This window comes from Buceros rhinoceros, unplaced genomic scaffold (genome assembly GCF_000710305.1).
Source record: "Buceros rhinoceros silvestris isolate BGI_N320 unplaced genomic scaffold, ASM71030v1 scaffold3565, whole genome shotgun sequence".
NCBI classification, from domain to species: domain Eukaryota; kingdom Metazoa; phylum Chordata; class Aves; order Bucerotiformes; family Bucerotidae; genus Buceros; species Buceros rhinoceros.
This window is the reverse complement of record NW_010413270.1, coordinates 50,615-71,969: the sequence shown is the minus strand read 5'-3', so window position 1 is coordinate 71,969 and position 21,355 is coordinate 50,615. Positions and strand designations below refer to the sequence as shown.

Genomic DNA, 21,355 nt, shown 5'->3' with positions numbered 1-21,355 from the left:
ATCAGACATGATGTGAACAGTTTTGAGTTCTGTGTGCAAACAGCAACAACATCAGACAGAATGACTCGAGTAGGTAATGAGAGGCAGAGATAAAGCACATTTTCTTCCTCTGTATATAAAACTCGGACCAAAACCCGTGAAGCAGATGCGCCTAGGACAGCATAAGGCATTTTCTTCATTGGTGGCCTATGTCCAAGATGGACTAGATCTGGAGAAATTAAAATTGCCCCTCCACCTCCTCTGCAATTCTGCAATATATTACCGACCCTACAGTTTAGTATTAACAAAAATCAGACTTGTTCAACTGGTAACAGATGCGCTCCTGTCCCTGGAGTCCCATTTTACAAAATTTCTTTGTAGACATAAAGCAATAGCAGCAAAGTTGTTAATGAATTCCTACCACGTTTTATTCACCAAATTAGTCTAATTAGCATTTAAATTAGCTAAATATTAAGAAATGAGCTTCAGTCAAAACCCTGGACCTAGGCCACTCTGGAAATCGGGCAAATGGGGATGTGGAAATGAACTCCGAAGCTATCTCTGTTTCTCAGAGCTCTGCGACAACTTCAGATATGATGTGAAAATCTCCAATGTTAGAGAAGCTTAGACAGATTTTTAAAAAACCAGTATGCTCTCTGTATTTGAGCTTCTTCATAGGAGAAATTCATCCCAAACCAGGAACCCGATTGAATCAAAGAGTATATTGGTTGTAGCATTAAAATTTTAAACTACAAAATATTAGGAAAAGAAAAGCTGAAGTGTCTGATGACTGTATTAGTGTTGCCAGGTGAACTCGCTCAAAGGTTGAAACTGAACAGGTGGTTAATTTCGTAGGAAGTGTTTTCTTTTTCATTTTTTGATACACTATATTACAGATAATGATGAAAAATATATTGTATACAATTTCTAAACATGTAGAAACATAGGTAGTGCACTTTAAAAACGGCCTTTGGATACTTTACTTTGAATTTTCCTTACCTAATTTTAAATAATTTCAATAATGTTATTTTAATGTTGATTTAGATTTTGGGGGTGTTAAAGTCAGTTGAAAAAGAAATGAAGCTTTGGGTTTCCGTGACATAAACAAAAAAATTCAATTTTACATGAAAAATGGAAAAAGAGTATCTTTTTTGGCTTTTGATAGGGAGCAGAAGCTGATGTTCCCAAAAATGAACAACAAACAGGCTCAATGTCTTTTGAATAAATGAATCCTCGCCAGCCAAACCAAATGTTGTTGCAGAGCCACCTTTTCTCATTACCCAAGTGAGCTCTTAATGTCTTCCCAGCAACCAGCTTCACTGTAGACTAATTATCTACCCGTATATTCTTCCCATTGGGCAATTGTAACTTCATTGATTGCAAAGGCCAAATCCCAGTCTCTGTATGTTTTAAAAATAAGTTTATTCCCTTCTGAAAGAGTTATTTTCACTTTTTGTTCACATGAGCAGGCAAGGATTGGTTGGGGATGTTGGTTATCTGGAAGCTGGATGCCTTCCAGCTATCGGGCAGGGAGGATCTGGGACTGCCTTTCATCACAGCAAAGGAGGCATAAATCTTGCCTATTTTTAGGAGTTTATCAATTTATGACAGGATTTGTCCTGACAGAGAATGTGATCTTGGGACACTTGAGAAGTCCACTTCCCATTTTACATTCCTGTGGGTGGTTCTGGGAAGGGCGGCAGGAAATTTCTGTGAATAAATCAAGTCAAACTTGTATTCTTTACTGCTTTAAGTACAGCACAGATATTATTAAGCATTTTATAATAACAATAATTTTGTTTTTATATCTGAATGTCTGATTTCATTCTTAATATGAGAGTATAGTCTGTGCTAATACTTAGTTTATAGTATCGCTTAATTTTCAAAATCCCGTTTTCTCAAAGGGAGCCACAGGGAATGCTAGAGACTATAACACTCCTTTCTGTCCCAAACCTTTTGTTTCACTGGGAGCACACTAGCACACTGGTTTTACTCATCTTTCAGATACATCCCTAACATGGTTTTTGTTTTACACGCATTTTCCCAACTTTCCACTCTCCCTTCCTCTGTAATCCTGTCTGTCATTTCTTCATTTTCCAGAAACCCTAAAGGCTGTTAATCAGCAAAGTTTTGTTTTCCTTCCTTGGAGACAACAGCAGGTCTACAACTCCATGCCTTTGGCCAGGCTGCTTTCTGCAGAGCAATCCCTTGCTCAGGGCAGCTCGCTGGGCTGGCTCTAGTGCACCAGCTCTGCTCCTCACTCTCTGTCTAGGGAAGGCAGCTGTGGCTGCCTCCCTAGGGACAGCAGGCTTGGCTGTGCAAAATGAAAAACTGAGTCATAGGATAAAATATATTTTTCTCCACAAGCTGAGAAAATGGAATAGAAATGGCTGCTAATCCAAAATGTGTTTGTTTGTAGTGCTAGTTCACAGCATTCATGCATCTCATAATGTCTGTAAAAAACTTTTAAAAAGCATTAAAATTTGTCCTGGAGAATTTTATCTTTAAATTCTGTGAACATTCAGCCAGCGAGAGAGCCCTCTAGCATGTGACTAAATCAGCACGTGGCTCTTAAAAGTCCTTGAAAACGCTCATGCGTGTCAGGAAAGCAACTGCTTAGTTCCAGAGCTATTATAAAGGAAAGATGTTTGAAGAAAAAGTAAATTATATAAATATTTATGCTTTGGCAGAAATTAACAGTGTAGGTACAAGCCCTCTACCTCAGCTGAGGGAGAAGAGGCTTTAGCTGGATCCTGTCCCACTGGGTGAAATAAGGCTGCAGTAGTTCACTGGTAACAAACGTGCTGTGCAAATTGCTCATGTGAATATCTGAAAATTTATGTAGGAGCCTTGGACAAATCTTCCAAAACCCCTGTTGTAAGACTGGGATTGACTGGCCTAGGATATGGCAATATAAGTTAATCTCTGAGTGATTACATCCCCGTGGCCATACCAACCCACTGCTGGGTCTTCGGGGTGGCTTTTGGCACCCTTCCCCTGCCTCCCCCTCCCTGCGTGCTGCAGCACTGCCACCTTCCCCTGCATGGCTGCCACATGTGGGGCGATGGGGGCACATCCTGCTCTGTTGGTCTGTGCAGCTCCAGATTTAGCTATTTCTAGTTGAATCAGGGAAGGATTTAATGCTATAAGTGCTTAGTTTCTCCCCTTGGGTTTAGTGTCACAGGTTTTTCTAGCTGACAAAATGCTATGTCACAGAAAGTTCTATTCTTTGTCATAGTTTCCAAGACATGTTGCTGTTATGTGTGAGATTCTGCAAACATATTTTAGATCATGACATTTATTGGCATAAGGCACAAATCTGAGCATGAGCCCTTTAGCTAGTTAAATTTTTTTTAAAAAATTGAGTTTTGTTTCTGGAATTTTTTCTCCTCTCTTCTAGGAAATATGTGATTAAATGTCTGTTATATAGTCAAGACCATGAAGTTTCTCTCATCTGTTAGGCAGAAACATAATCTGAACTCAGCTGGAGGAAAAATTGGAGCAATTATCTAGGGGGGGAGGGGAAAGGAAATAGGTTTTGCTTGTAGACAGCTTTATAACATCTGTATCTCAGTCTTTCTGTTTGTTTTGTTTTGTTTTCAATTTCCCAGATGTCATAGGAAGCAAATTCTGGACACGGCTGTGAAATCATTTTTGGTTGTATAAAGAAGGGGAGGCATTTTCCCCTAACTGCGTAACCCTCAAACTTCTGCATCCTTTGCTTTTTGTTTGTAATGGGAATGCTCAGTTTCTAGCTTACTTCTAAAGATCTGCTGCAGGCTAGATCTCAGAATAAAATTCTCAGTCAAAAAATTGTTTTTTTACTTGTCAAAGGGGTTTTTTTATAGCCATGTTATATAATCACTTGGAAAAAACAATTAGTATATTGAAAGACCATTTACTTTACCGGGACAGATAATGAATACTCACATATGCCAGATACATTTTATATCAGTCTAACAACAGTAGTGCAAAAGTGGTGAAGATGGCAACACCTGGTAAATCTTGCTGTTGCCTTTTTTTTTGTATGGCTGATCAAAAAGAAATGAGCCAATTGGGAATATTACAAATAGTGACAATTCGAGTTTCTGGTAAGACTTCAGACAGGATAGCTTCTTCAAATTTTGCAACAAAATGTTTCCATCGGTTGTTATATAATATATATACAGCATTTCTGTCACTTGAGGGCCAGCAAAATCAAAACGCAGCTGTCCGTGTGGTTCCCTGAGGGATCTCAAACAATAAAGAGCTTTGCCTGGGACAATAAAAAATTGTGAGTACTCTGTTTTCACCAAGAATTCGCTCCTTCTTGAGATTTGGAACCATCTCAGTCAAAGTCAAAGTAAACTGGGAAGTTCTCAATAGGAAAATTTAGGTGGAAAGCCTGTGTATAAATCCTGGTATCTGAACTGCAGCAAATCTCCTTCATAGTCACACAAAGGTGACCACTAGTAGGTTGGAATAAAAAGTCTACTTTGTTTGGGTAGTCTTTAGACGGTAGGAACGGGTTAAATAATTGTGTGCCATCACTGTGAAATATGTGGGACAAATAACTTGGAAAGAAGCTCCACTGAAAGTTGCCTTTTCCTTTGCTCCAATATCTTCCATTTTTGTGAAGAGGCTCGATCAGAAGCTATAGTTATTTGCTTTATTTAAGTGCTAGAAGTAACTGACATTTTTTGCCTAGTGTAATAGACAGGAAAATATGATTTGAAGGAAATCAGAAGTTCTTACTCTCAGTAAGAGAGTAATTAGCAAACTTCATGATGCGCATAAGCCATCATTTTTTTCCTGAGACAGTTTCTAATGAGAGAAGGTGCAAGAGACACTTTCTCTATTAACATTATTTAGATGAAATATATGGAACAATCTACTTTTGATTTCTAATTAGTTCTACATTTAATTTCATTCTCAAAAAAGATGATTTAAGTCAATGAAAATCTCAGGTAAGCTTTAGTCAGAGTCTTAATTTCATGTAGCATTAGAGACAAGAGAGACTTCAGAAATAAAAACTGACAAAGCATGCTGCATAGCATATGACAATATGGAATATTAGTTTAAGGATGTCCTAAATTGCATGCCAAGTAAGCCCTAGCCTAGTAGTCAAATATTTGCCTGAAGAGTTATTTAATTGCTTTCACAAATTACTAATTAAATGTATAATTGGTCCTATATACTTCGAGAGAGAGAGAGAAGTGCAGCACTTATGCATACTTTTTATGTACAGATTAGGCACGTGCCAGAATATGTTACTGCACTTGAAACTGTTTTGTAACTTCTGAGAATTTGAGTCATAATTATGATAACATGTCACATGGATTGTTTATAAACTAATAGCAGTACTTGCCATTGCCTGTTAAGGCAGCCAGTTCCCATTCACTCCATCTCTCCCTCTGTCTCACGTGCATACATGTGTGTGTTCACATACTTGTTAGACTGATACTTCTGCAAAACTTTGACATTAGACTAGAAAATGGGGTGGGTTTGGTTCAGTTAGTCACTGATTAACTAATGCAGCAGATAATATGTTGTGTCTACCATCAGAGAATATAACTTGTCAGTCAAAATATTGTTACTCTTTGGAACCCTCAGTCCTTGAGGCATTTATCTTTATGGGAACAAAATACTCCTGAGCCTCTTCTCTTTCTGCCTAACATACGTAGCTAAGCAGCCCTTAGAACAGCAAGGAGACCAAAGGCATTGGTCATCTAGAGAGTATGTTAAACACTAGGCTAAACACTCCAGATCCTAGATGAGAGTTTTAAGTAAGTACTGAACTGTTGGTTACAAGGGCACTGGCCTCATCCTCATCAAAGGACAGGCAGTCCTTTGAAATTCATGATTATTTAATTGGTTTTGGTTTTCTACTCTAAATGAGACACCCCAAGTGGAATATTTTCCTCAGTGTGAAACAAAGGCTTAATGTCAGCAAGAAAAACAAATAAAAACAATAAATAAAAAACAATAAAGAAGTAAATATTGTCCAATTCAAAATATATTTTCATTATTTAGGTTCAAAGAAAGAACTAACAAAAAGGATGGAAATAATGACTGAAAAATAAATTATTAATATGACCCTTCTACTACATCTTAAAAACCACATCCTTCTTAGGGCTTACTTTCACAAAGAGCTTAATCCGATCTTAGGTCTCGTTGCTGCCCAAAGTCTCCACAGCTCTGCTTCAGCCCTCCCCACTGTGTTTCTCTACCTGTTTTCCATATGTTTGTGCAACATCCATGTCAGACAGGTGAGCTAAGCCCAGCCGTTTCTCCAGCTGGCCACACCGGCTGAGAAATGCCTGCTATAGTTTCAAGATGCTGCTGCATGTGTGTTTTATAGAAACAAGACTTGGTTCATTGAAGCAAGCCTATTTGATGGGCTTTACAGCTGTCAGCATTAGAGTCTCTGAAGTAGCTCTGTTTGAGAACTTTCTAGATCATCTGAGTTTAAGGGTTTTTTATGTTCTCAATGGAAATCTTATAAAAACAGTTTGTTTGTTTTCCATGAAACTTCTGGGTTTCTTTTGTTTTGTGATTAGATTGTGTACTTCACGAGAAGACTGCTAGGGATCTTGCTGGTTAGTTTCTCAATAATATACTTCAAAGCACTGTAGGACAAAAAAAAATTGAAATAGTATTTTAATAAGTAACATGAGTATTTTGAACTTCTAAGAAGGTTTACATTTAGTCAAGATTGGGCCAGATGGTCTTATGAGCCGATGCAAAGCACTTTTGCTATCCTGGCCCAATTGATGCTTCATTCACAAAATTCCTACGTAGCCAGAGTAAGTTGCTGTATTTTTGCGCCGACCTTTGTTTAACCTCTGAGGCTGCCTCTAAACACAGGTTTCCCAGTTAAAGATAGATGTGGAATGCAAACAAAAACAAAGCCTCTGGCACACTTGAAGTGGGAGATGACCATTCCCTTCTCTTGCCCCAGTTCAGAATAAAGGATTTGTAGATGATCCATTCAGATGGCAAGCTGACTAATATCAAGTATTTCCAAAGGCACGGTTTGTCATAATAAATAAAATCAGTTTTACGCTTAGGCTAGATATAGTCTGAAAAAGCACTATTCCAAGAGTTGCTTTTGCTCTACAGAAGACTAAATTGGATAATCTCTAAGATTGAACAGGGATATGAAATGAAAGCATATTGACTCCATGACTCTCCTTCAGTCTAACCATCCGTAAAAAGGGAATAAATGTTTTCCTAAATGCACATTCATCATTAACCTTTGTATTTCCATGAAATAAATAAATGAACCTGAGTATAATCCTTGAATTCACCTAGAGACTGTAATCCTGGGTAGCGTGTTCCGCATCTGCAGGACCATAAAGTTTCCCTAGAGTAAACAGGTGCCAGCCATTATATGTCGACATTTTAGGGGTCTTTTTCCTCAGTTTCTGGGTTTGCTGTAAGGACGAATTCGGCTGAAAATCTAGACTGAAATATGTAACAATGGTGTTACAGTTGTTAAGTGGAATTATTGGAATTTACTTTTCTGGTGTTTTTGTTTATTTCTGAGTATACAGTAATTCTGTAACCATCAACTCAAACCCGTAAAGAAAAGCTGGTCCCTCTTTTTTACCTGTATGGCCACAACAGCAAAGAAATTACTTTTGAGGCATTGAGACCATTTCTAAATAGTAAAGCTGAAACTCAAATTCATACCTCACTTTCCAAAGATCAGACTCTTTATACGATCCAGTTTCTTCCATTTTACATAACCACCGGAGAACTAGTAAATAAAAATTACTCTGAAATTATCCCGGACAGTGTAGTCTTAAAAAAGCAGACCACCTGTAATTCAGGGTGTCTTATTTGGCTTCTCATTTAGAGATTATTTGCCGAAAAGACACATGAGCATTTCCACTTGCAGACAAAATTGCCTCACCCATAAGGAATCTAAGAGTGAGACTTCAGCTCTTGCAAGAAAAATTCTGCTGAGACACTAAAAAAATTCTTTGGTTCCAGTGTATTAGTTGAGGAAGTTTTTGTGGGCATGAATCTGACACTCTGTTTGCCTTTGAATGGAAAGCTCCCCTGTAACCATGAACATCTAGCCATATTGTAGTTCTGTGATTTCCCAAACATCTGCTGGGGACTTTGAAACCACCACATTCATTTTCTTATGACCTAAGCTGCGATTTAACTCAGGTCTCTGAAGATAAAAGCCAAGGAAGCCTCTGTAGAGAGCAGAACAATTTCCAAAGCCGTTCTCAGCTTGTGGAGCTGAAAACAGCTGGCCTACTCTCTCCTTTGGGTCAGGAGGGTTTGATGCTTCCAGCTCCCTGTCAGACATCTGAGGAACCCCTATTTTTCTTTTTTTTCTACACCCACTCCCTGAGGCAAAGGCCAGCAGCCCCTATCCATCTGTCTGGAAAAAACTGGAAAGAACCCTGATTTTTTTTTTTTTTTTTCAGTAAACTGTCTGAGGTTTTCGGATATTACAGGAGTAAGAATAAATTCCTCACAAAAGCAGCAGGACTAAAATCGGTCCTTGCTTATTAAAATGTCATATTTTTTGTTAAATCGCAATGAGGCCTCCTGGTCAGTTTTAAAACTGTTTTGTGACATGGAAGGGAAGTTTGTAAAAATGATACCAACATAACATGAAGCTTTAAGTTCTAAGTAGTTCTGGACTTGGATTTTTAAGGAATTTGTTGACACCAAAATTAAGTGTATTGATGTCAATGAAATTTTCTACAGAAAAGTGTCCCAAGTCCAGCATAAACTCTCAAGCAATAGATACCTCAGATTAAGGAGTTAACATTCATCTGGGATGGAGGAAGACCAGATTAAAATCTACTTTCTTATGATTCAGAGCCTCCCCACAACTACAATGAAAGATGCAGTCTCCAGAATTTTCTAATGTAGCTCTCAGTCTCTTTTAATGAACTCCTTGGAAAGAGGGCTTGTTTTTGGTGTGGAAAAATGTGAAATGTAAAACCTCAAATATTTTCACCAGACAGAACTCGTGTACCTTGGCCAGCCCCAGCTGGAAGTTATTGTCAAGGTTGCTGTTCATCAAAGGACTCAAGCAGAAGTCAGAGCCTGTAGCACCTGTACAGCAGAGCCCTGCTCCTCGCCTGTGGCTTTTTGGTCTGACACATGACTCCTTGGAAACATACGTGTAAATAATATTCAGTGGTAGCCTCACAAATAATCCCTTTATGGCCATAGCTAAAATGCTGCACTTAAAGTTAAGCATGTGCTCAATTATAAAGTTCTTGCTGAATCAGAAGCCTTGTAGGCTGAAAATTTGATTAAGAAGTATTTCAACTTCAGAAAAGCCCCAAGATTAAATGTTGGGGGGGTTTTTCATACAAAGCTCAGACATACCAAATAATTTTTGGAATATTCTTTTCACTTTTAATAAGCCTGTGCAAGTTGTAAAGTTGGAAATGTCTTCAAATTAAGTTTATAAAAGAGTATACTTTTCAGATTTCAAAGAAAAAGAGAAGTCCACAGTCAGTGCATAAGAAATCCAAAGGTTATTTCCAAGCATTTTGTTTTTCTTAGTCTAGAGTTTAAGGTTTAATGAATATGTTGTTATTCAGACCAGCCAGAGCATTAAATGAAACAATTTTGTCTTAACCTTCCTGTAACTCTATGTTTCATGACAGTTACCCCAAAGATTAATGAGATCTGCTCAACAATCCTGTGAAGTGTTACCATAGTTAAGTGCCAAAGTCGACTCTGGCATGAGCAGACCTCAGTTTTGACACAGGAGTAGTTGCACCCACGTGCAGTGGATGTGATCGTTACCCCTGACTAAGCCCATTTGGGATTTCAGCCCACCAATGAAACCAGAGTTGGGGCTGGGGAATTTTGTCCGCTGGATGGCTTGTTCAGAACAGCTCTGCAGAGTTTTACACCAAAGTGGGATGCATGATGGGAAGATGTGATGCAGCAGGGGTGGTGGGATGATGAGAAGAGGGGGAGTAGGAAGGACAGTGTTGATTGACTAGTTCTAGGCTTCCTGAGCAGTCAGTGGAGAGACATTGCCAGAGGCTTTGGATGAGCTGCTCCGTGGACTCTGTTTCCTCGTGGACTGTGGTGGGAAGCCAGGCAGAGCAATGTAAGGAGATAGATAAATAGGCACCTAAAACCACATGGTGGAAGCACTCTACATCCTCACCTACTCCTTGCAGAACTTCCCCAGCATTTTCAGTATCATCTGAACCCCTCCAGAAACAAATATATTTTCTCTTTATAATAATCCTGATGTCTTAATTAATAATTAAGCCTGTAAAACATGCAATCAAACTTCATTTTTTGAAGGTTTGAGAAGGATAATCCAAAACCTTAATGAAAGCGGGCCTTTGTAAACAAGCCCCCTCTTTGCCTGGAGGACACAATGTGCTTCACGTAAGAAGGCTGTTTGAAAAACTGGTCCTCATCCAAATTTAGACATACAAGCATTTGCTTAATCTTAGAGAGCTCCATAATACGCTTACAGGTAAATGCATGTTTAAACACATTGTTGGAAGAAAAAAAGAAGGCCGAGGCAGATCAAGGGGCTCATCAGACTGAAAAATAACCAAGGGAAGAAATATAATTACTCGTCACCTGGAACTGTTCCCTGCTGTTGTTTACCACTAGGACTTACTAGTGCAATAGAAAAGGTGAGGTGGGTCTAGGAGCCATTGGCCAGGGCTGAAGACTGCTTTACTCTTGTCCTGGTTTGAGTTAGCACAGAACTCACTCTCTTCAGTGATTTCACTTTCCAGCTCAGTCTCTGCTAAATGACTGCACTTTCTGAAGTTAACGGTGTATTTTTGAAGACTGTGTCTCCTTCTAGAAGTGAGATAGCGCTGGATGTTTACACTTACTGCCAGGGGTTGGTGAGCAGAAAGGATCTTGCTTGTACTTGCTCCGGTGCAGACCAAGGTCACTGTTACATCCCGTGTGCCACGGTGGGGGTGCAATAAGTTAAAAGGTGAGGTGGGTCTAGGAGCCATTGGCCAGGGCTGAAGACTGCTTTACTCTTGTCCTGGTTTGAGTTAGCACAGAACTCACTCTCTTCAGTGATTTCACTTTCCAGCTCAGTCTCTGCTAAATGACTGCACTTTCTGAAGTTAACGTTGAATTTTTGCAGCCTGATGGCACTTTCTGAAGTTAACATATTTGTTCAGACAGTGTCTGCTCCCAGCAGTGTTAACACTTGATGTTTGCAGTTACTACCAGGGACTGGTCTGCAGAAAGGCTCTGGCTTGTACTTGCTCCTGTGCAGACCAAGGTCACTGCTAAATCCTGTGTCCCATGTTGGGGGTGCAGTAAGTTAGAGGCTGCACCTGTGGGGAGGAGCACACAGGACAGGTGACCCTAAACTGACCAACAAGGTGTTCCATCCCATACACATCGTATTTGATATAAAGCTGGTGGATTACAAGGCTCAAGCTCTCTTCTTCAATGGCTGATGTCTGAGGAGGACTCTGGCCGTTCACCTTAGATCCCAGTCTGTGCATTCCTGAATCCAGTTCCAGAATCCAGCTTCTGAATCCAGTCCCTGTCTGCCACGAAGTCCAGTCTGGGACTTCCTCAGTGCCTGCCCTCAGCATCAGTGGTGATGGTGATGTAATTGCCATCAGGGGGGTTGGGTTTGGTATGGGTATTGTATATATGTGTATGCATTTCATTTTATTCTTATTATTTGCATGAAAGTAGTTTTAGTTTTCTTATCCAGTCCATAAGTATCTCTCCCTTGCTCCTTTTTGCTCTCCCTTTGGGAAGGGGGGGAAGTGGGGGAGGCGGGTAGGGGGAGGGGTGTCTGTAATACAGAGCATCTATCATTTGTCTAGTGTCTGGCCCACCTGTAACCCTTGAACACCCTCTTAGCAAAATGTGTGTGGAAACACAGCTCTGAAATCCCTCCTTTAGTTTTTTCTTTATTCTAGGTATGATTAGCACTTTTTGCCTTTTTCTCTGATGTTTTACGCATACATGTAAGCTATACATACTACAGCTGTTGGGGAATCACTTTTTTCTTGCTCTACAGGATGTTGACTTTTCACTAAAAAAATCAATCATCTCCCCCAGAAACAAGACATTTTCAGCTGAGAACAAAAACTTTTCTAGTTTAAGTATTCTTATTTTTTGACAAAAGTCAACATTTTCCATAGAAAGCTAAAATTCTTTGTGAGATTTTCATTAAAAATGGTTTCACTGGTTCATATATTTATACTATAGAAAAAATTCATGAGTGCAGCTATAATTTTGTATCTGATTCATTGCTGAGGAAAGGTGGTAGTAATAAAGACATTTAATACATATGACTTGGTAATGTCACTTGGAACTTTGGTGATTTGAATCAAGACCAACTATATAGACATTGAAAATAATAAACAATATTTCCAAGTGTTAAATTAAACAAAACAAACATTAGGAATCGTTATGAAAATAATCAAGATGAAGTAGAAAACATATTGTGCAGGACTCCGTAGTTTGTTTGCACCTTGAGTACTTAATACAGTTCCCCGCATCAAAAAGGAGTTGGTAGACCTGGCAAAGTTTCAGAAAAGAAAACCAAGAATAATGGAAGGTATGGTACGGCTTTCATAACTGAATCACTATGCAAGGAAAATCTAAATCACTTAAGACTCTTCAAGACAGAAGAAGTCCTGCTAGAGGACAAAACAGTGATCTATAAAAGCACAAGCAACACGGAGATTGTGGATAGGTATCAGTAGTTCACTGTCCTTTTCCAGTGAAAGAACTTGGGATCATTGAATGCAGCTGGAAGGAGACAGGTTCAAATCCCTGTGAAGGAATTGTTTCTTCACTTGACTGCGTTAAGCTATGGTGCTTATTGCTGTAGGATGGTGAAGATAATTAAAGGTTTCAGGGATCGAAGGAGAGACTGAATAAATCCATAGAAGGTAACTCTTCTGAGGATTAGTAATGACATCAGAATTGTGTCTTGTTCATGAAAACTCTGAGCTGCAAATGGTTGGAGGTCGATAATTCATGGGAAACATCATACATGTTGAGACATCTTCCTAAGATGCTTTACTAGGAAATGTTGGCACTAGCAACAGTGAGAGACAGGACACAGCACTAGATGGACTGTTTGATCCGGTACTTGTGCTCTTACATGCATTAGTATTCACTGGAGGCCTATATACAGCTCAAGGCTGTGATGTGTTAGGCACCTCCTAAAGAGCCTTCACTCCTCACTGATGTCTGCTATAACTGACATCATTGATTACTCACAGGACCAGGCTTTCCTCTCTTCAGTTAGAAATACCTGCTGAATATCTATTTGTAAGTCCTACCTCCTATAAACATGACACACAGAGTCATTTCAGTATTTCACAAAATCGAAGACAGGGAAAACAAAATGACACATAGATTGTACACAGAAAGGAGAAAGAAAAAAAAAGAAAAAAACCAACGTTTCAGAAATTAGCAAAAGGAAAAGGAAAATGTCAAAAGAGGTTTTGCTGATCATAATGGTTTTCTTTGTAGGTAAATGCATCCCGCCAAGAAACCAAGCTGATGGAAGAATGTGACCAACTCATTGAAATAATCCAGCAAAGACGACAAATAATTGGAACCAAAATCAAGGAAGGAAAGGTAAAAGCTTTTTTTCTTTAGATCACAATTAGGTCAACATTGTTTCCTCAAGCTCACAGCTTTTTGATCTCAGGTACTAGTAATACAAATTTTTTTAAGTCCTTATGTAGTACTGTAGTACTGGGCTACTGCTGCTGTCGTGTAAAGAGGAGTGAAATGTATCAAGACTGGTATGCTAGACCTTAGCTAGTTCATGCTACCCTTTGCTAGTTTGTTTGGCATTTCTCTTACTACATGTGATTATGATTTTTAAGGATAAACACAGAAATTAGTAGATGGTGATGAATTAATGGTCATCAGTAAATGGTGACTAATTAATGATTTCTTCACTCTATTATATGTCTGACAGTGGTTCCCCCAAAGTTTTCACTTTTACAAAGTGTCACGACATTCGGTATCAGGGCTGGCAATTATCTGCATGAATATTTTAGTCTAGATATTTTAATGACTTATTAAAATAGTATGTCATTAAGAATTTGTTTCAATCATTGCCATTCTTGAGAATAGGAAGCCTAACTTATTTGCAAAAAAAATATTCAAAAACAACCAGGAAATTAATTAATTAATTAAAAAAAATTCAGGAAATTAATTAATTAATTACTGAGGTACAATGATTATTAGTGGCAAACATACTGAGCAGGAAAAATCTCTGATATTCAAGTTTCAACACATTTTGCTAGCTCAGAAACACATTATAGTTGAATTAACATTCTTATTTTCTAGGTGCAGGGTGTTTATTCTTCAACTACTAAGCTAACTAAGTCAAATATAAACTCTTCTTGTGTGGGAAACGCTCAGGAAAGGAGTAAAGTCAAGAGCAGGTTAAACGGTTCATGCAGCTGTCAAGATACTCCAATTAACTTGAAATAAAAAGCCTGTAGGCAAGAGCTGACTTAAACATGTTTGAAACCGCAGGTCCTGTATATTGTGTGACAGAACCCAAATTTCCTCATGCTGTTAAAATACAATTCCCTTCAAAACAGAAAAGGATGGCCTTCTGCATTGTTGTTTCAACTGTTTTTCAATGCAGTGAGACCAGCTGTGCTTCCAGTGAAGTAGAAAACTTTCCGTTCATTCTGATTTGTGCTTTATACTCGAGTTGCTTTTTAAAAAATCTATTGCTTGCAAAACTATATTCTAATATCCATTAGAGCGTGGAAGATTTATAATACAGTTGACTCCAAATGTATTTGAAATAGCTCATAATGGAATCTATCCCCATTCTTTGTTCTCCTTTGTTCAACCAAAAATGATACCAATGGAGGTCCAATAAAGATCTGAAGTGCTTTGCCCCAAATGTTTTATATGTTGAAAGATTTCAGGGTTTCAAGAGACTCATGTGAAAAGCCACAAGAAATTCTGCTCAATGCACCTTCTTTTAAGAGGGCCTGTGACTAAGAGTCTTTCTGGAAGGTTGGGCATGGCAAATTCAGCTATAGGTCTATACTTACGGCTATAGAACTGGCAATGCTCAGATCTAAAGTTCTAGCTCTGGCTGCAAGGCTGGAAACTCGGACCACGAGTCTGAGAACATGGTACAGCTCCATCTTTAATCTCACCTATCAATCACACAAAGCCCGTAAAACCCCACAGAGCATGTAACAGGAAAAAAACAAATATCCAATAGAGAAGATAATTTTAGTGCAGATATCATTGCTGCTGTTGTGGGGGTGGATGGGGAGTGGATGAGAGGAGACTCGTCCTTTTAAAGTTTATTGTCAGTTTTCTTCCTGAAGAAGGTATTAAAAAGAATCAGGCAAATAAAAAAACTGGTTCATACACAGACCTCACAAATCATGACATGCCTTCTAACTGCTAAAAGCTTACAAGATAATCTTTGTGTCAGTTCATTGTTTTGTTAATTAATAAGTAAATAAAGAGGTGATCTCCTTAATGTGGCAATGAAGCTTTCCCTGGTTAGAGTGGTGTAGACCAAATTGTGATCTCCGCAAATGCACAGTTAGGGAAAACATTATGATGTTAGTCATTGCAGAAGCCGATCAGATTATTAGCACTATCAATATCTGTATGCTTTCCTAGCATTTTTCTCCCTTTATTGACTGTCTCTATCTTCGGAAGAAATACAAATTTTGCAGAACACTAATCATTTAGCTAGTATTTACTTTTTCAAAGTTTTCCAAAATTTTATTTTCCTGCTAGTTTCCTGGTTTCTCTTATTGGGTATGTGCACTAAGACACCCTTATCTTTTCTTAGGATGCAATTATATCTGAAATTCAACTCAGCAACTTCATAGCTTGTGCCCTAATTGCTGAGGTTGGGAATGTTATCTTAATTATAAAGTTGGATATTTCTGCCAATCCACTTGGTTGTTAGTTTCCTCATTTTTCATGTAACTGGGTCTTAATGCCTTTCTAAACTCCAGAATTATTTCATTTCCTTCCTGTTTCTTACCTGTTCAAACAGTGATTCTGATGTGATGACAAGGGGAAGGACTCCCAGACCTTTCAGGAACCAGAAGTTTTGTTAGCCAACATTGTCATCAAATCGAGGATCGACTGTGCCCCTCCCTAACCTTTCAGCTGATGACTACAACCACATCTACCATGTTTATCTCCAGCATATATGTTTATTACATATTATGTATGTAATAATAATCAGCTCTCTGGCACTACTGTGCTTTTGTCCAGTTAAAAGCATCCAAAAGAAAACACCCTGTTTGACTAAAAACACATAATGAAAAGGGCAGGCATGTATTGTTAGTAGAATTAAACAGCCTTTTTCTGTATTTTCCAATTATTTTTTATGAAATTTGCCTCAGTAATAGGAAAAAACTAGTTAATCTGTAAGCTGCCTTTAATGCAGACCTCATCACTTCAGGGAAACTGTTATCTAAATAGCCCTTAGTTATCATGTAAGCAGAAAGTACCAGGAAATGACGTTTCTTCTGTTGGAAAATAGGCCAGCTGTGCTTGTTTTGGCTCTCCCCTGTTGTTTTCTGTGTGGAAAATATTGAGGCAGAAAGGCTACGCCTGTCCTCTTATTAAAAATTCTACACAGCTAGATGGGGCTCATCATCAAGCTAGTGTGAAAGAAGCTGTTGTCAGTGAAGCCGTTCATCTTAACTCCCTCTTTGCATTCCAGCTTCGCCTCAGAAGTGCAAATGTAATCATGATTTGTGACCTTAGATATGTGACTGCTTTCTTCTGTTTCCACTCAAGGTGGTGAGGTTGAGAAAACTGGCTCAGCAGATTGCAAACTGCAAACAGTGCATTGAGCGCTCAACATCCCTCATCTCTCAGGCTGAACAGTCGCTGAAGGAGAATGATCATGCTCGCTTCCTGCAAACTGCTAAAAATATCACTGAAAGGTAAAGAGGACGTTCCTCTTGCAAAACCTCCATTTAAGGCAAAAGGGTTGTCACAGTGGCCTTATTGTCTTGTCCCACCACAAATGTGGTCAAAGGAAGGGGAGCTGATTGACACATCCCCCCTGAACACTACTTTATGCTGTACTGGAGTGGGAAGGATCTTACTGTAAAGCTAAACAAAACCACCCCTTTGAGAAGAGCAGCACTTGGAAAAGAAAGCGAAATAAGAGAACAGTAATAGCATGCACAGATGAAGCAGGTAGCATGGATGCCGAGCAGATAATGTGGTTCTAAACAAGCTAAAAAAAAAAAACAACAGGTCTCTGGAGGCTGAAATTCCTACTCTTGAAAAATTCTGAGATTAAAAAAGAATCAGGTAGTGAGTACATTCCTTAGAAGAAATTTTGAATTATCTTAATAGATTCATATATATTTTGCACAACATACCAAGCTGCAAGATAACAAAATGTGTGTCTTTGGGAACCGTCAAGTCTGTTACTTGCTCCGGAGTGCTGAATGCAGATTCTCTGAATATCAGGTCTCTCCAAAGCTATTTAATAAATTTATAAATAAGGCAGCACCACTGAGTTGCTCGTTACAGGTTCAGAGAATTGAAAATGTGGTGAGAAGAGCATGGCAAGGCACGGCAAGGCAATAGATTGCATATGATGTATCAGACTTAGACCCTGGTTTGTATTCTGTCACCAAGCTACAATGTGGCAGTCCAGCCGCAGCTGATACGAAAACCACCACAATAATATAATGAGTAAAAAGCTGAAGGTGAACATTTGCCCTTTTTTCAATATTAAGTGGAACAAGCAGCAGGGCAGAAACCTGTGGAGACACAAAGCTTTTTAACTGACTACCAGAGAATATTCAGAGAGGCTGCACTTTGAGCTTGTAAATATGAACAGTTGCATCGTAAATATAGTCACAGGACAGACACTCAGAGAGAAGAAATGAGACCAGCTGACATATGTGCCCAATCAAATCTGATTCTTGGCTATCACAGATCGCTGCCTGTAATGAGATGGCTGTGAACGCCCTGAAAATCAGACAATCATTTCAATCAGTGAACAAAACTGACGGGGAAAAAACCCAAGTGCTTGCAGAGAAATTGCAAGAGGAAAAAGAGACTAAATCTGATTAATAAATTATCCCCCACAAGTAACTCTCCTAGTTCTCATGTGGTGAGCAGTATTTTGTTTGCTTCTACACTGCTCATGTCAGTCTCACCAGGGCACTGAACTCCAGCAGCTAAAACAGTCCTGTGAAATTATGCTCATTGCATTTCTTCATGCACATATTTCAAAGTAATTGCAATATAATATTCTCTGTTGTAAGCACAACGGGTAAGTATGTATAGCAAAGACATTACACACACTACAGTGATTTAGGTCACAGTATTTACAGTGGGTGAAATGCATTTATCCTAGAAAAACTCATTCCAACCAGCTAGAGAGTCGGATTGAACAGGCAGAAGTACAAACGGAAATTCAATCCTCTGGAACTAATATGGTGACATGGTGTCTGAAACTGTGAATTGTTAAGCTCACCAAAACCTGACTTCAGACACTTACTCACAGTGCACCCTTTGCATAGCCCCAAGCAACAGTCCAAAAGGACCTGGTGATACAGTCTTCTTCACAATCAATATGTGCTTTATGGAGGTACACAAAGAAGCTCTTAATCTTAGATACCTACTTGCTGGCTTATTAGCAAGGCCTTTGTTAGTTTTCTAGAGGTGTGTATCACCCCAAATTTGGCCTAACACGGGCCCTACAAGAAATGCTTGTCTTTATTTTTCCTGCTAGATGTAAAATCACCATAGTGCAACTGCAGGTGAACTGCAGGGGGGTGGGACCGTGGGGGACAAAAAAAAAACAAAGTGAAAGAGCTTGGGGAAAAGGCACTTCAATTATCCTCTCTAAAACAAACAAACAAACAAACAAAACCCCCAAAATCTCTACTAGGTTCTACTTTAAACTAAATTCTACGACTACAATTGCAAGAGAAACAGCGCTGAAAACTGTATAACAAGAATTACTGACTAGGAAACCTCCTCAGCTCAGTTATTGAAAAATATGCTGAAGACAATGAGATGTGCAGCTCAGTTTTTGGCTTTCCTAGCAGTATTTTCCTAAAATACTACACAAATAATATATGAAAACATAGCTCTTAGCAAGCATTTGTCCTGAAGCCATTTCAGTTCTGTCTACAGAGACATACTCTAATTTGGAAAACCATTAATTGAAACAATCAAAATATTTTGATCTGACATGTGTCATGAGTGACAGCTAACTGCCATACGTTGGGCACATTGTTGTCTGCTTACCTCCAAACTGAAACAATTAACCAGTTTCTGTTTTAATAATCTCTTTGCTTAAACGGACTGAACTTTCTGTAAACATATCCAGTACCTAGCTCTCCAGAAACACGTATTTTGAGATACTAGGCTGAAGGATCTGAAAAATCCATCCTGATGGTGGCAGTGTTCTTGTGAAAGCCCATCTCTTTACATTAGTATAGCTGGACAGACAAAAAGTGGATGTAGCTCCTGAAGTGAGGTAAGGAAGGAAACTTTTCAGTTTTGGAGGAGATGTAAGTAGGCGCACACACTTTGCAGGAAAGAGCCTTTCCATATAAACTGTGCTGACATCTATTTACCTTCCCACTGTGCTTTTTGAAGTCAACAGCAGCGTGCTGTGCTGAGCAGCTGAGGAGGTGTGAGGTTCTGCACCAAGCCCTTGGGACAGCACAGCCAAGGAATGCCTGGAGCAAGAAACTGCTTGGGAAAACAAGGGTTGGGAGAGATGCAGCATCTGTCAGAATTGCTTAAAACACAGATAAAGATGGTGCTGTTGCTACTCTGATTCAATAAGTGACTAGAAAGAACAATTCAAAGTATATTAATGCTTAAGCAATATTGTGTTAGAAACTTATCTAATACTGCATGTTAAGCAAAATCTAAGTAAGGGAGTTTTACAGGAGACTTGACGTACAAAAGTAAAAGTGGAAGGAGAAGCTCCTAACCTACACCATATATGTAGAATACATGCAGATGTTTTTGTCATGCTTTTTGAGAAGTGATAATAATCATAATGATAAGGTTCTAACTTGGTGTGAAAGTTATTGTGCCTTGTGTGCTAAAAGACTTTTTCTTTTCATTATAGGGTTTCCATGGCAACTGCATCCTCCCAGGTTCTAATTCCTGAAATTAATCTCAATGATACTTTTGATACTTTCGCACTTGATTTTACCAGGGAGAAGAAATTGTTGGAATGCCTTGATTACTTGACAGGTAACTTTTTCTCGAGGTGCCGCTATTGTGTTTTCCTCATAAAATAGTAGTGATAGGATTTTCTTCATTCCTCTCCATGGTCAGTTAATTCTGGCTGCCTGCCGCGTGCTCAACAAGCCACTCTCTCACTCTACCTTCTCAGAAGACAGGGGAAGAAAATAAGATTAAAATCTTGTGGGTTGAGGTATGGACAGGGAGATCAGTTACTGCTACAGGCTAAACAGACTCAACTTGTTGAAGGTTAATGTAATTTATTGCCAATTAATTGTAAGAGTCAACTTCAGTCCCAGCTTTTCTACCTCCTCCCCCGGAGTGGTGCAGGGGGACAAGGAATGGGGCTTGAGGTCAGTTCATCACATGTCATCTCTGCCACTCCTTCCATCTCACTCTCTTCCCCTGCTCCAGCATGGGCTTCCTTCCACAGGATGCAGCAGCTCTTCATGAACTTCTTCAACCTGGGTCCTTCCCCCAGGCACCAGTTCTCCAAGGACTGCTCCAGCATGGTTCCTTTGCACAGGATACAGTCCTTCAGGAATGGACTGCTGCATTGTGGGTCACACCTAGGCCATGGTTTCTGCCAGAAATATTGCTCCTTTATGGTCTCCTCTCTGCAATCTGCAGCTTCCTTCAGGGCATATCCACCTGCTTCAGTGTACCCCTCCATGTGTTGCAGGGGGACAACTTACCTCACCATGGTCTTCTTCCTGGGCCACAGGGAAGTCATTGGTCCGGCACCTGGAGCACCTTCCCTTGTCCTCACTGACCTTGGTGTCTGCAGGGGTGTTTCTTTCACATTTTCTCACTCTCTCTCCTAGCTGCTGTGCAGTCTCTTTTACCCTTTCTTAAAGACATTATCACAAAGACTCAGCTTTGGGGAGCATTGGGTCTGTCTTAGAACTGGCTGTGTCCAACATGAGGTCCCTTCCTGGTGTTTTCTTACAGAATTCACCCCTGAAGCCCAACTGCTACCAAAATCTTGCCATATAAACCAAATCTATTATCCCTCTCTATGCTGAATATGTTACCCCCAGCATGCCCCAGAATGACCCAGGAAGCAGTAGAGAACTACTGGGATGCATTTCCTACCTCCTCTCCTTGCATCCCTCCCCATCAGGGTGTGGGTGAGTGGGAGTGAGAAATGGTTAAAAGCCACTACAGTGAAATG

At 39.4% G+C, this 21,355-nt stretch overlaps 1 protein-coding gene across 2 annotated transcripts in view; it reads left to right on the top strand.

The window, feature by feature from the left end:
- LOC104493889 (E3 ubiquitin-protein ligase Midline-1) overlaps positions 1-21,355 on the top strand; it is a 96,331-nt gene that overhangs the window by 55,833 nt on the left and 19,143 nt on the right. For both annotated transcript variants that reach the window (XM_010136652.1, XM_010136653.1), the window contains exons 3-5: positions 13,453-13,560; positions 16,741-16,889; positions 20,063-20,190. In XM_010136652.1, coding sequence (XP_010134954.1) covers positions 13,453-13,560; positions 16,741-16,889; positions 20,063-20,190 — 385 coding nt within the window. The remainder of the gene's footprint in view (positions 1-13,452; positions 13,561-16,740; positions 16,890-20,062; positions 20,191-21,355) is intronic.